At 37.4% G+C, this 15,702-nt stretch overlaps 1 protein-coding gene across 7 annotated transcripts in view; it reads right to left on the reverse strand.

Annotated features, from left to right (window-relative positions):
* Nucleotides 1-400: 400 nt before the first annotated feature.
* The window catches only part of BRDT (bromodomain testis associated), a 47,104-nt gene continuing 31,802 nt past the window's right edge, over nt 401-15,702 (reverse strand). For all 7 annotated transcript variants that reach the window (XM_064428211.1, XM_064428217.1, XM_064428215.1 and 4 more), the window contains 14 exons: nt 14,637-14,765; nt 14,288-14,476; nt 12,812-12,999; nt 12,447-12,736; nt 12,249-12,362; nt 10,588-10,713; nt 9,634-9,701; nt 8,279-8,441; nt 7,443-7,555; nt 6,020-6,161; nt 4,225-4,298; nt 2,770-2,987; nt 1,317-1,476; nt 401-602 (listed from right to left, as the gene is read on the reverse strand). In XM_064428211.1, the coding sequence (XP_064284281.1) occupies nt 534-602; nt 1,317-1,476; nt 2,770-2,987; nt 4,225-4,298; nt 6,020-6,161; nt 7,443-7,555; nt 8,279-8,441; nt 9,634-9,701; nt 10,588-10,713; nt 12,249-12,362; nt 12,447-12,736; nt 12,812-12,999; nt 14,288-14,476; nt 14,637-14,765 (2,043 nt within the window). In that variant the 3' untranslated portion in view covers nt 401-533. The remainder of the gene's footprint in view (nt 603-1,316; nt 1,477-2,769; nt 2,988-4,224; nt 4,299-6,019; nt 6,162-7,442; nt 7,556-8,278; nt 8,442-9,633; nt 9,702-10,587; nt 10,714-12,248; nt 12,363-12,446; nt 12,737-12,811; nt 13,000-14,287; nt 14,477-14,636; nt 14,766-15,702) is intronic.

The following is a 15,702-nucleotide window of genomic DNA, read 5'->3' on the forward strand; positions in this document are numbered from 1 at the left end:
ATAATTTCTTCCTGAGAAGAACTAGAACTATGTGGCAAACGTGTTTGCACCCTTAGCTAAATGTTATGTTAACATAAAATTCATTAAACATATCTGGGCCTTAAAGTACATACAAGTAGATAAGATTTACTGATGAAATGAAAGAGTTCATGGAAGCCTTTTTTTGTGATTACAAGTAATGTTACACCCCCCCCCTCCAGACAGTATCACTTCTACAGAGATCTTTTTGTCAGCCCAGATTTTGTACAGGTGTGTCACAGTAAAGTGATTTTTCGTAGTACCAGATATACACAACAGATGAAACTGTAATCAAATGAACAACTCCATTCCACTGTGTAGCAGAATAGATTACATGTTATAAACAAGCAGTGAAAAGAAATAAATCTTGTGACACTTCAAGTATTACTGAACAAGCTTTTAATACAAAGCATTTTAGAGAAGATCCTTAAAGTAGTCTTAATATTTAAGATCCTAACTAGTACAAAACTGTGCTGCTTTTAGTAGTTTGAAGTTAAATTCTATATAAACTGCTTTCACTCAAGATATTCTTCGAAAGATGCCATAATATCTCTCTGCAGATTCACATCAATTATCCAAGCTGTCTGCAAGAAAGCAAACAAGTGTGTTTTTAGAGCAGTCAGACATTAACGGATACTACGCAGGTCAAATACTTAATGATTTAAGAGAAAACTATAAAGCAGCTTCTCAAAAAATGTATGTCTTCTCCATTATGACTCTGAGTGTGCATATGTTGTTGAAGCCCTCAGAAAAGAGCTGAAGGATGAAAGCTTCAGTTGAACTTACTTGACTCCAGCATGGTCTCACACCAGTACTGACATTCCATTGTACAACACTATGAATTTTTAAAAAATGTTTACTCTAAAAAAGGTAGCAATTAGAAAACATTCATTACTGTCACCAATAAAAGCAGTTAGTTTTAAATGGCTCAGGCCTGGTATTTCACACCAGAGCAGTATGACTAGCATTTTTGTTGACATGGAACACATTAAGAAGGGTGGACAGCTTGCAACCTTCAAGGTTTGAAATTATTTAGAGGGCAGGGACTCCTCTTCAGAATCTAATTTTACCACACAATTATTCTAAGTTTATGGGAGTACTAGGACCAAGCAGATAGCTTTCATATGATGTCACTTGAAGACATACTTGGAGTTTCCTATTGTGTTTTCTGCACTAACTCTTCAGGTAGTATAGTTTGTTGTTTTCAATCATTCAGATCATTTGAAATAAGGACGTGATGTAATATTTGTTTACTCTCTAGTAAAGTTGAAAAGATGTAGCAAGAGTCAGAAACTTACTGCTTCCTTCCTCCTGCGTTCTTGTTCCATTTTTCTAGCCAAGTTACGGTCTTGATCAAGAACACATTGTTGAACTTTAGGCAGACTACTCTCATGTATTTCTTTTTCAAGCTCACAGTCTGTCACTGCCATGGCATCCAATCCTGTGCTTTCATGGCCCCTTTAAAGACAGGAGAAGAAATCAGTATAGGATAAAGTTCTTTATTTTTTTTTTCCACAATAACCTGATAGAATTCTGCAAATAATTTAAATCAGTTCCCAGCACTTGAAGTGTGGGTCTCTTTCACATTATTTCATAGTGATTTTCCTTCACAAGAGTTATGCACACACAATGGTTGGGCTGTAGTAGGTTCATGTTCCCTGTGTCCCATTTCTAATCTGTATGCATGTGGGATTTATAGATATACCACACAACATTTACATACACCCACTTTGAAATTCTTTATTTTCTGCTACTTTCTTGGCCTGTGATGATTTTTTCTACCTTCTTCCTCTCAAATTAGTTATTTGAGGTAGATTTCACTAATTTCTGAAGCAGGAGTATACTCTTAAGTTTCTCAAATGCTGTGGTTACTAAAATAAAACAATCTAAACAATTGGCTTATTCTAATACAACCAGCAATGGGCAAGTGCAGAAGAATTTAGGAACCAGCTTAGATTTATCTTTCCCAGGGCGAAACAGGCAAGGGAAAAAAAGTAGACTACTGGAGAGGGGAATATTGCCAACAGTTTCCAAAAGGTGGCAAACAAACTCCAGGATATTACTGCAATGCAGTAATTAGTAGGCAGTCATTTATCCCACTCAGCTTGGCCACAGACCTCAGGGCACTGCCTGAAACAGGAGCTGCAAACAGCTAGGGAGGCGGGGCTTATTGAAGGTGCTTTTCTACAGCAATGCAAAGAATTCTGCTGTGTGAAGTGATACACACTGGAACCCCTGTGTAGCAATGTTAACAATATGCTGTCAAAGACTGGACTGTCCTGTATCCCCTTAGGAGAGCACTAAGATGAGGACATTCATCTAGAGGTATAAATGGGACAAATGTGAACTCTGGTCATGAGTGCTCCAGGGGACCAAACCTGTCACCTTAGTACCCAAACAAAAACCAAATTCCCCTCCATCCAGAAAAAAACCCCAAAAACCAAAATCCCACCCCCACTTGCCCCCCCACCAAAAAAAACCAAACAAACAAAACCAACCTGAAAAAGAAAATCCAGAAGCAAACTAACAGCAACAACAATGAAAGAAATTCCTGGGAAGTTTCTCTGAATGCTGCAACAATACTGATTTGAAGAGAAAGCTGCTCTGTGCATTTTGGAGGTGCATTATTGCTTAGCATGGTACAGCTCCCCGTTTTCACCTGACATGTGACAAATACCTAACCAAAACCCCTTATTCCTGAATAACTAAGCCTCTCAGTATCATACAGTCAAAAACCAGAATAATACTTACACAGAAGTGGTTACAAATCTTTTGTTCTCTCGTGGAAGATTTTGCAGCTCCACCTCTGCTTGCACAAGAGACCTTTTTGACTCCTGCACTTGCCCACTCCTCTTTAATACTGCATCTCTGAACTGATTGAAACTCTCAGCAGATGCTTTTATTGGAGCTGGAACCTTCATCGTTTTACACAGGCTTACCCAGGAATCTACAGTCTTCAGTGCTGTATCCTGAAGTTATCAGAAAAAGGAAAACACAGAAGAGGGAAAAAGAAAATACTCTGCAACTACTTTACCTGCTTAGTTGTTACATTAGCACAATATTGTTTGACTAGGCCTAATGGAAATATCTACCCCTTTGGCAGGGTATTAGTGCATATACAGTAATCTAAACAGATTTTAATGTGCTTTCTCACCAACTTTGAGAGTCTTTGGCAATATGCCAACAATCATTAGCATTTGTAGCTATTCTGACTATTTTAGTTTACCTCTCCACTTTTTCATTTCAGAAAACATGAATTCACAAGGCTGAGTTTACACAAGGTCCATTGACAAGGTTTTAACAAACATCCATCTCATTTCTGTACGCAATCCTTACACAACAATAGTTTTATATTATGCTTATGGGTTTTGTTTGTTCCCCTGGGGCTTTTTTTTATAGCATAAATCAGAATAAAACCAGAATTCTTAAGAAATCCTGCTTCTAGTAGAAGCATGTGCTTATGAAGGAAACACATATTTTTGGAATTGAATTCAACATGTTAGTTAACAGCTTTCTGAAACCTAAGTGCCTAAAGAAAAATCCTAGAAATATTTTAGTTCAACAGATGATATAGAAAACTTTTTAGGTTGAGAGGTTGACATTAGTAATTTTGAATTAATGTTTTCAATTAGCTGATTATAAGAGAACAATTTAGTGGATAAGAAAATACCTCTAACCTTCCAATTAAGATGATTTACTGTATGCTAGGAAAGATTTTGCTCAACTGTCATAAATACCTTTAGTCATCACAACTCCTTTGTCTCATTTCAGAACAGGTTTTCCAATAGCACCAAGACTATATTCCACACTACTCATTTTTTTACTGGATCAGTAAGGGAAAGCACACTAATAACTAGGATATCAGAGCTAGATCAAGGAACACTAGTTCCTTGTTTAAATATTAAAACTAGATGAAACAAGCCATATTTTAAAAAGGCAGCATGGGCATATTAAATGTATATTTATGTACATGTACGTATGCATCTTATATGCCTTACCTTCTGCAATGAAGAGAGTAATTTGTTTGGTTTTAGCAATAAAAATGAGCTAAATCTGTACAGATTAAAACAATGACAAAGGCCTACTGTACACTAAATATTCTAATGGTAAAAGAACAGATTTTTAGAGAAGATCCTAGGTCAGGGAGTTATTCAACCTAGTAAATACATTCAGCCTCTTCTCAAATAGAACTTGAGCATCACTTACCTTTCTTGGAAGAAGTTCAGACATTGGCTCTAGTATGTTTTTATCACTAGATTTATCATTGGGTGTACAATGACCTGATGGAAGAATGAAAAAAGACTTTTTGATCATGTTGATTTTATAGACTATTCTTTCTCAAATTTAAATGATAAAACTTTAGTATTTCAAGGAATTGACTTAAAAGCTCACAGTGCAGTTTATTATTTGGTTCAGAATGACAGAAATTCTCCCAAACATTTTCTAAGCTTAAGTTGAACTGGACCACTTCTCTCCACTTTTGGGCAGGAAAAAAGTATAGCCAGCTCAACTATAAATGACAAATTAATTCCTGGTTAATACTAGGAGAGGTCCCAGCAGAATGCTTTAAAGATTTGGTCAGGTCAGGAAGGCTCAACACAGCACTTTGCCACTTCCTCTCCTTCTCACCCAGCCCTCTTTCCTTTTGATTCTAGCTTTAGGAGTGCCTGATTGATCATGCAAACTCATTTCACCTAAAGCTCTCAGCCCTATTTACTTTTTTAAAAAAAGCAGATAGGTCAGCCATCAAGGGCTAGTCCTTACATTTCCAGTAGCCTACAGATATACAAATACTTAATGATGTTACTTCTTTATTGAGGGGAAAAAAAAAACCCCAAACACTATTTTCAAACTGGAGATAAACAACACATTTTATCTCATTCAGCAGTAACCCTCTACTGTAGTTTGAGATGTTTCATTATTTAAGTAAATGCTTAATAAAAAACTTCAGGTAATATGTTGACACTTCTTAAAAATTATGTAAAAGATAAGTTTTTGAATGCCTGAATCCACAATTCTGGATTCAAAGTAGCAAACCCTCAGCCAGTTTGTATTAAAGGGGTTTTCAGCAACACCTCACAGCCACAAAACTTCTTAAGCAAAAATCCTTAGCTGAGGCCATGTACCAATTCCAGCTGCTGCAAGTCTAAGCAAAAGGGAGCAGTAGATGTATGGCTTGGTGTGTTCAGACCCTAAAATTAATAGGAATTAGTGGAGAATTAACCCTTCATTTTTAGAATTGCTTTAATACACTGCAACTAGTTAGCATTATTCTTTGCCAAAATAAGAATTCATCAGTGAATAGGCTCTGCCTTTTAATTTCATTAAGTTTTCAGTAGCTTCTTCCCTACCTATAAAGGTGTTCTAAAGGGAAAAGAGTAGAGGAAAAACAAAACAATTGTGTCTGGTAATGCTGGACACAAAAAGCATGGATGTTCAGTCAATTCTTTTGTTTGAAATATGTATGAAGTATAGAACGCAGCTTTCAGAGGGCCAGTGCTCTTGTAATAATTGCAAGTTTATTCCAAAGTGAAAGTCTCTGACATTGATTTGCTGTCACCAAGAGCCAAAGATAATAACTCAAAATACACACGAAGTGCCCTGGGAAAAGAGGTCCATGAAGCTTCAGCAGAAGACACTTCAAAAGCCAGTGAAGTACAACAGATTGAAGCATCAATTCTCAAACTTCATGGAAGACCGGCTTATGTATCATCCCTAGTCCTACATTCTGAAAGCTAAATTCTTAAATCAAAAAGTAATTTTCTTTACATATTTTAACACACAACAAGAACCAAACATCTGTTTAATTTCACTTTTTGTTTGTTTTTAAACAGCAAATAAAAAAAGGAAGAGCAAGGGAAAACTGCATATCCAACCATTATCCTGCAAACTTTTTTATATACAAGGTATTCAGCATGATATTTCTTTAAACCAGTTTCATATGCATTTTTGACTTTGCACCCCTGATAATGGCTACAGTTTTTATTATGACATTACATACTTTGTTCTTGACTTATGGATATTAAATCAGCAGTTCTCATGCTGGTCTTGTTTTGAAGTTTATTTGATTTGTCTAGATGTTTTGTTTGCTCAGCTTGTTTGCTCCAGTCAGCACTGTCAACTTGGAAAATGGTGTTGGACTCCTAGAAGAGAAGCTAGACTTCAAAATACGTTCTTTATATTACTTGTGTTTAGCATATGAGGATTCTTATTATACAGCATCAGGATTAAAGGTTTAGAAGCTTCGAGCAGTAAATTCCTGCAGCTCTAGCTTCTGTAAACACCAAGGAAGAAATAGATTTCATTCATATTATGGTAAACAAAGCAAGTTCATAAATCAAGACTTCAGATTTAGAATATGCACAGCTCAGCAATCCCAAGTGATGGAGTGGGTAGTGCATGAGAAACTGATACAAGATCTTTAACCCTTAACACTGTACAGCAGAATAAAGTTGTCGTAAAGGCAGTTGCTGCACTCTAGCTTGTGGATCAGGGCAAATGGTGACAGTGGTATTTTTCCTTTGTGCAAGATTACTCTGTGTAGTAATTCCTTGAAGTAAGGACAGTGCTGCACAAACCTGAGTCAAAATTTGCATTACCTGCTACCTTGGACAGTGGACACCAATAGGAAAGGGTGAGCTGCTTTTCATCCTTACTTGCAGGACACATTCTTGTGCTCATATATTCAAGAGGCAGTTTCTATCCATTGCCAAAAATAAAGCTATTACAACCTGATTAAAGCAACTAAATTTTCAGCCATGTTCAGAAAGATTATTAATCATCACAGGATGGAAGTGATCGTGCTGCAGTAATATCAATAACTTCCTTTGCTCCACAGAGGCCCTTCTAACCAGCATACTCTCCAAGAACATATTAAGACAGAACTCGGCAGTCATTAAATATTTTACAACCTCATCTAGACCCTGAAAACCCCAGTTTCCACAGCTTTAGGAAAAGGTATGAAAAGCAGCACACTTTCCCAGTAGCGAAAGGGCCATCAGACCCTCAGTGTCGCTGAGTTTTTGAAATTGATATTTCTACAAAACCAAAACACACTATAATCTGCCTCTTTTGTAAAGCTTTTGGTTTACAGGGTGGACTTTAACCTGTAAGTGTGCAAGGGTTACTTAAGTTCAAGCTATAACCCTGAAAGGAAATAAAATAAGCTTTACAGTACACTATAAACACGATGAGCCAAACTTTCCTTTTGTGTTACAGCCAACAGGCAATGAAGTAATACCCTGTTAAAGGATAAGCGTCACTTTATTATTGGGGTTTTAGAAAACTTTTGTTGTAAACCTTAAATGGCCTTCATCACATCAAATTCAAGCCTGAAGTATTATATTACATCTTGTTTAAAGGGTAAGAACATGCTTTACAGATGCTGTTTGAAATTAATTCATTGGAGAGAAGTACATATTCACCTCTGGAAAAACATTTCTGGTGTGGGTGAGAGAAGACTCATTTGTCTTTGGAGTGCTTTGAGGAGTTTGCTGGTCTGGAGCATCATGCAGAGCAGGTACAGCTGAGATTTTACCTGAGAAAGAAAGAGTGTGATTTTTCCTCTATCATGCAAAATGCAATCCTACATCTCAAAATTAGGTCACTGTTTAGATGTGTGGAGTAACTTAGTATTGAGATATGTATTCTAGCCATGTGATTTAAGAGAGTTATTTTTAATTAGTTTTTAATTGATTTCTCAGTTAATCAGCTACCAGTTCATGCTGCCTTCTACCAAAATCTCAGAAGTGTCTAACATTATTAGACTTTTTTTAATGAGGGAGGGAAAATAGCTCCTTGGATCAAGTGCCTAAGCAACTTGATGTGTCTAGACAACAGCATTCAGTTCAGAGGACCTGTGGCACCAAGCCTTACATTCAGCTAGTAGGCATTTCAGACATGAACTTGGGTAGTGGGCATGAGTTTAATAATCTAATCCTGTTTTAAGGTGTTCAACACTTCCTGTAACTCCCTTAAGGTATCCTTTTCCATCTCATTGGAAGGCAGCATGAACACCTCCTGTTTTTAATACTACATTGCCCCACAAGTGTCCCAGTAATCTGAAACCCCCAGCCAATCCTCAGTCTCCCCCCCCATGCTTTAATTTACATCATGCTCTTTTGGTAATCCATACCCTCCAAGAACTTTTTCAGTTATCCACTTGCTAACCTCCAAAATTCCAAGATAATCTTGTTTGGCAATGCAGGCATCCTGACAACCTTCCTTTTCTCAGCAGTGAAAATAGGCATAAATGTATTACCTGAGAGAGTCTGAGCATTTTGTTCTGTTGGATTAAGTGATCTACACTGAAGCATTTGCAGTACATTGGGAGGTTGCTTCTGCAATTCAGATGATCCATGATTTTGCAAGCTGCTAGTAAGAGAGGAGGGCTGTGCTTGCAGAACAGCATTGCAGGATGTCCTCTGCAAACAAAATGGTATTCTCTATAAAGAGACTGCAGTAGTTAATACAGATGATTTTTTTTAATAGCTGTTTGATCCTCTTTTTCCCACCACTACCCATTTCCACTGTTTATGAGATTCAGTACCCCTTGTGTTGTGATACTGATCCATCATTTTCTAAGCATTTAGATGACAAAAAGCAATGAGGTAAAGTGCACTCACTGCCTTGGACTGACAGATACAGAAAACCCCTGAGAACAAAATGTAATGTGAGGATTTCAAGTATGATGTTTGTTGCTACTCAGAAGGTCAGTAAGGGGCTGTTACAACTGACCAAGCTGGAGCTCATTTCCTGGATCCTGTTTTCTCAAGTTTATTGCTGTCATTCTGCCACTGCAGAGACTGAAGCTCTTAAGCAAAAAGAGGGTGTTGCATAATTCCTTCCCTGAATCTTTGCTTGTGAAGATGCAGAAGGAGCAGCTGAATAATAAATTTGCAGCCTAGTTTGCTGTATTTTAAGGGAAAATCTGTCTATTGCAAGAAGAATGAAGGTTTGGCTGTGATTTTGCTTTGAAATTCAAGGTCTCTTTCTCTGGTAGCTTCAAGGGAAATTCTTAAAGGCAGCTAACCTTGACAAGAAATAACACCCACTCTATAATACAGAAATAGAGCAACTCAATCTAAGAGGCATTAAGAATTTTTTCTAGATAAAACTGCTGTTGGTTCGAATAATACCATAACAATAAGCAACATTAAAGTATCCTGAAAATAAGTGGCACATTGTACAATGTATTTATTTTCAGGCGTAGAAGTGAGGTTATTAATAGATTTAAAAAAAAATCCACTGTTTGTTAGGTCAATTCTGTACTCAGAGATCAATTTGGAGACTATTTGCCCTTTTTGGGGGTGGGTGGGATATGTGGAGCATTCTGCCCTTCTTCAACAAACAATGATAATAAAAGATAAAAGCCTCCCAATACATCTGTTCCTATACAGATGCATAAAGTATTTTTAAAAACAGGTTATGGGACACTTCATACCAATCAGTCCTACAGAACAAATAGCATTCAAGCCACATTCATTATCTCCTCATGAAGTTGCATCACTTCTATTACCATTGTATGTTAAAAAATAACTTGAACAAAGTTAGTTGTAGAATAACTTTGTTATTTCTTTAGGGCAAAATTATTATATCCATTCTAGCCAGATTTACCTTAGATTTTTCCATAGAAGCTGGACAGTTCTGCCTGGCTCCAGTCTGTTTTGCACAGGTTTCTGTAACTGTAAATACAGTGAGGTAGGCAGAAAAAGGGGGATGGAAAAAACCCAAATCAGTCATTCACATGTTTCATTATTCACACATAGAAGGTGTGAGCTGCAGTTGTACCTAGAGTCAACCTCACAGTGAAAGGAACATTCTTATCTTGGATACTTCAACTTGAGGTTGATGCGTTTAGAGAACTTCTCCCAGCTATAAAAAGAGACCACAGATTTCTGCAGGATCAAAATCTTCATTGCCATTGATTCACTATGTTTGCTCCCCTCCTCCCCCACACTGCAGAGGGTTGAGCATTCATCTCACCTTATACCTCATATGGAGATCTACACTGTAGACCTCCAGTTTGGCAGACATATTCTGTCCTAGAAAACTAAAGAGTTCTGTGTACAGAGAAACATCATTCAGTGTTCTGATGCTGTAATATCCTTTAAACAAACTTGAAACATCTCAAGCACCAGGGTGGATTTTGCCTCTACAGTTAATGCTGTAGGCACTTTTGTTGCTCAGATCACCCTTCATGTTGCAGACCAGAAGATGAAAATAAAGTGAATCACACTTTCAAAAAGGGATCCAAAGCTACAAGAGTGAGCTATAGCCCTATAGCCAAGTGTCCAGGTTAGACACAAAGACCTTTTTGGCACACACAAAGCTTATTTTGGTCCCTGTAGATTTTCACTAGTAAGTTGAATGGATGTTGTGGGGGGTTTTGTTGTTTTGTGTTACCTGGGATTCACAGTATTAAGGCATTCATTTCATAGCATTGGAACGGAGTCTTCAAAATGGAGCGAACCAAACCAAAGATAACTGAAATCCTTGGTAAGCATGTGGAACAGTAGATGCTAAGAGAAGATATTTTGCCTACACAAACACAAAAATAAGCTTTCTAACCTGATTCAGAGTCACTGCTATCTGAGGAGCTAGAATCACTGCTAGTGCTGCTGCCAGAATCTGAGGAGCTGCTGCTGCTGTCGCTCAGTCTGCTTGGCCCAGTACTTGACTCAGCATTCTTTTCAACTGCAGGAGGAAAAGAAAGAATTCAGAACACCCTGCAATGGAGCATTCTTCCTATACATCCTTGACTATGATCAACCTTGTTAGGTCTATTCTCCCATGTAAGAGTTCATTTTATTTCACTTCCTTGTCTACTGTCCATTTAGCAGTAGACTTGAAAACAAAGACCTGGGAAGAGTGAGATTTACCAGCAGCAAGCTACTTGAATGAATGAAATACCCAAGGAGAAGCTGTAATCACACAGTTTACAATTCTGAAGTAGATTAAAACAGTAGACTTAAGACACAATTCAAGCAATTTTCCCCCATAAGCTTTCCTGCGGTCAAGAGCCTGTTTGTGTGCAGGTTGCTGCTGCCAGATTTGCCTGCAGAGTTCTTTATCTACAGCCAGCTCTTCCTTCCCTAGCCATATGCACTCCCAAATTGCCATCTTTTGCCACCTCCCTACCATCTGACTATTTTGCATCTGCAGGGCTGATTTAACTCATCTTATAATGATTTTGGAGTCAAGCCTTTTTCAAAGTTTTTCCTCTGTGGAAGCTTCAAAAATGAGAAGTTACATGGATACCTGTTTCCCTGGACACAAGTCCGGATTTAGCTCTTGTAAACATGCCAAATACCAGTTGTAAAGATTTCTTAGTCAGCTTCTTCTCTCTCCTCACAACATATAGTTGATAATTGATTTCAGCTGCTTCTTTAAGATTTTCTTTGTAGGATATTTTCAAGCCATTATGCATACCAGACAGGAAGACTTGACTGAGCTAATGCTGGATACAAATGTCCCTGTGTCTTCCAGAGCTGCTTCTATCATGTCAGCTGATTTTACATAGGAGCTAAATAGACATCCAGTGGAGGGCAATAACAACACTCACGATTTTAATGAGGAACAGCTTGACTTATAATAGCAGCATCAGCTGCATTGATCCATTCTCAGCCCCTGACGAGAGCCACCAGTAAGTGTACAGCTCAAGTATGCACTGAATTTCTGGCTTTGATCTTGAAACGCATTATTGCCTGAAAAACTGAGTTCTTCTCCTAGGACACTTTTTTAAATCTAGGATATACAGCACACCTGTCACTGCTATACAAGTTTTGTTAGCATAACAGCATTAGTGACACTGCCATGTAACAAGTATTACTGGAATTGGTTATTCTTATGTCTCTTAATCACAGAAAATGAATTGCAAACAAATAGACTGTGTAACCCTCCACACCCCTCCATGTTTTCATATATTAGCATAAGGGAATTGTTTTAGTGTCCCTTAATTTCTGAAACTGTTACCATCTTTACCTGTAATAAAGTATTAGGTGCAGGAATAAGGAAGCTGCTTTAGACAGGACAAGGAACTGACCAAATTTGCTGCTGTGACTCCAGCTCACTCAGCATAGAAAAGATCTTGAGACTAGCAGTGGGAAGCTTAAGACCCCACCTACTGTGGGGAGAAAGTCTCCAGATACCTAAGAGGACTAAAGCCCAAGGGAAGAATTCCACTTTAAGCTATTTCCATTGCAAATGAATAAAAGTAACAGCCACATTACTCTTGAAGCTCTCCTTCTCTGGGTTTAGTTGACCATTGACATCCAGTAGTCTCTTCTCTAATTCTTGTTTCCTCTCAAAATTAAGTTCTTCTTTTGACTTTGTTGGGGTTTTAGCTGCATGTGAAACAGAAGTTAACATGAAAGCAAAACCAGAAAGCAAATCTAACGGGTTTTTAAAACATCATTTATGCTACATACCGTGCTTGCTTTGTTTCTTCCTTAAACAGGTTGCTACATATCTCTCTAGTTCTCTGAGTGTTGAAGCATTTAAAGTTTCAAAGTCTATTTCTATTTCATCAGGGTTAGAGTTCCTCAGTTCAGGTTCTCTTGACTGTATTATATGGACTACTTTCCCAAGCTTATCTCCAGGGAGTTTATTTATGTCCAAACTCAACTGTCGTTTTTCATCATAATTCATAGGTTTGGCACCACCTTCATCTTCTGACTTATGTGCCAACAAGACCTGCTGCATGGTTCTCTTTGATTGACTGCAGGAAAAAAAGTATACTGCAGTAACAGCAGTTTAAAATAATTTGACACCCACATAAGCTCCCCACACTTACATGTTTAAAGACAGCTTTCTGTTAGATTTCTTCATGTATTTCAGATTTTTCTTCTTTTGAATCAAGCTTTTTATTTCAGCTTTTTCCTTGTTCTTTCTTTTCTCTCTTTTAGCCTTTCCTTTTTTCTTTCCTGGTCTAGATAAGCATGCTTTGGTCAAAACCCACAACTGCTGGTGAAGAGCTGTAAGCTATCAAAACCAAAAAGAAAACAAAAAAGCCCACAGAATGTTGATAACTTTGGGCAATATAGGAAGAACAATAAACTGGTCCTGAATATCACAGGAAATTAGTGCCAGCTGAATGGATATTAATAGGATGTCTGTTTTCCAAATGAGATTTATTTTCCAAACATTTTACTATATTGTATGTCAGTCACAGATTATGCATCTAGAAGACATAGGACTGTTTATTTTCTGCAGATATTTCTAACAGTGTGTGCCTTTTAGCATTCTGCCAGAAAACACAAATACACCTCCCCACCCCGCCAAAAAAAAGAAAAAAAAACCTGTAGTGGTTTCCAACAGCTTCTCTAATTTCAGGAATTTGGGATGCACATAAATGCCTTATTAGATTCTATTTCTACAGCATTGCTGAATTAGGCAAGTGGGACTGGGTTCATGCATCTTATTTTGCAATATAAAGTGGCTAGTTGAGACATATTAAAATTTTCAGAGAGGAGCTTAACACAGCTTTATTTAAACCTCAGGAATTAGATGACGGTCAGAGGATGAGATTGGAAATCACTGAAATATCTCACTACTGTAAAGGCTGGCTTGTCCACTTGTGTTCATCCTTCTGCCTACATTCATAAATTGAGGATGCTAATCTGACAAGGACTGAAAACTGTCCCTCATTTCACTAACAGAACAAATGCTAATTTCCCCCAGAGTTTATAGATACAGCAGCAACAGGTTAAAAAGTTATGTTCAAGCAGAAGCAACAGCGATCCCACTGCTAATATGAAGCATGGCTTTGCTTCACTAGTTAGCATGAGATACCTTCTTTTCTCTCTCATACTGAGCTTTCTGAAGAAGAAATTAATCACTTGCTTTTGTATGGCTCAAGAGAGACTGAAGGTGAGAACAATGCTTTTTGACCATGTGAAAGAAATGACCCTGTTGGAAGAATATGCCACTAAGCTACACGTGGAGTGCCTGGAGGCTCTCATGCCACAGGAACACGGTTTTATTTTTTAAAAACTTTGAGATTCCTCTGAAGAAGTGGCAGGCAAGAGTAGAACAATTGCTCACTTTGTATTTGTTGAGGCGCTATTCATTTAACATTTGGCAGCGCTTCCTAAATATAGAAGAATATAGAAGAATATAGAAGAAGAATATAGAACTAAAATTCTATATTAAAATACAAGTTAATAGAATATTTTAAAAACTGATTTTGTTACTAAGCCTTGTAATAGATAATTGAAAGTGACATTACCAGAGAGATCTTAAGTCACACACATTAAGCACTAATGCTTACTTGGTCCTGAAGCTTTTTGAGGTTCACTTTTCTCTCCTCTTCAGAGTCTTCAGATGATTTTTCTTCTGAAGAGTTATCATTACTGCTTTCACTGGAATAAGCTTCTGTCATTTCTCTCACAGGCTGTGGCAGATGATCACTCACAACTGGTTCATCAGGAATTTTAGCAAAGTGCATTTCAAAAACATCCTGAAGAGTTAGGTTTGGGAACAGCATATTTTTCAGATTTCTGAAAGTGTTATGCAGCTACTATTGCAGAATTACACAGCAACACAGTAGTTCAGTAGATTCTACATCAGGGCATGAGATTAACTATTCTTTTTCAAGTCTGACTTAAAAGATAACTCACCTGAAGTTTTCTTGCCATAGACACTATTTCATGGTCTGAAGAATTACGTTTGTAGCAGTTCACAAACATTAATCTAACATCTGTAGCAAATTCTTGTATATCATTATATTCAAAGTTATCCATTTTCTTCTAGAGGAAAAGAAAATTAAAGGCACACTTAGTAGACAGTATCACCGTGAAGTAGCAGAGAGGAGGAACAAGAATTTTAACATATATATTCAGGTTTAGTCTGTATCAAGACAGTAAATATTATAAAAAAATGTTATGGAAATACCTGTGTCTCATTTCAACATTGTCTCTTTAACAAAGTAAGAGATTTCTTTTTCCTCTTTTAAACAGATTTAATTGTAATTGCTGAAAGGACTTTGTAGTACTAGTTTCAGCACTTGGTCAAGACAATGTTTGGGTGGTTTTATTTGGTTCTGAACTCAGCATCTGTTTTTGATTCTATGCATGGTATTTACACAAAGCTTATTCCATAATAGCTGGAGTCAAACTAATGGACTAGAAACCAGGAAATAACCTTTGTATTGTGCAAGTCAGCTTCCAAGATAATTCACTAAGCTATCATTCCCCAAAAAAGTGGCGCTTAACTGGACTAAATACTTTACCCCATACAAATACACTCAGCATCCACAGAGAGCTGTCCACATATCTCCATCTAGAATGGTTGCTTTCCACTAAAAATATGAAATGTGTCATGTAAACATCCAGTGTAGAAGTTCTACGGCACTTCACCAAGAACATTGAAATTGAGGGAAAAGGAGGAGTTGACAGAATTTAATTTTGTTTTATTGGGTATTAACAACAGCACTGTGTGTCCAGACAGATATTTAACACGTAGCAAGCTTGGAAGGGCTTCATGGAGATCATAATTCCCTCACTACTTATATTTGCTTTTTCAGCAGTTAGGTACATTAGCCACTATGTGTCACAACAAGACTCAAAAGACTTTCTTCAGTGACTTTGGCCAAGTTTGAGAAACAGAAATATATCTGGCTTCTAGGCCTCATAGGAGAAGCAGCTTTCATGACACCTTTTCAGCTAACACATTTAAAACCTTTTA

This window comes from Passer domesticus, chromosome 7 (assembly GCF_036417665.1).
Source record: "Passer domesticus isolate bPasDom1 chromosome 7, bPasDom1.hap1, whole genome shotgun sequence".
NCBI classification, from domain to species: domain Eukaryota; kingdom Metazoa; phylum Chordata; class Aves; order Passeriformes; family Passeridae; genus Passer; species Passer domesticus.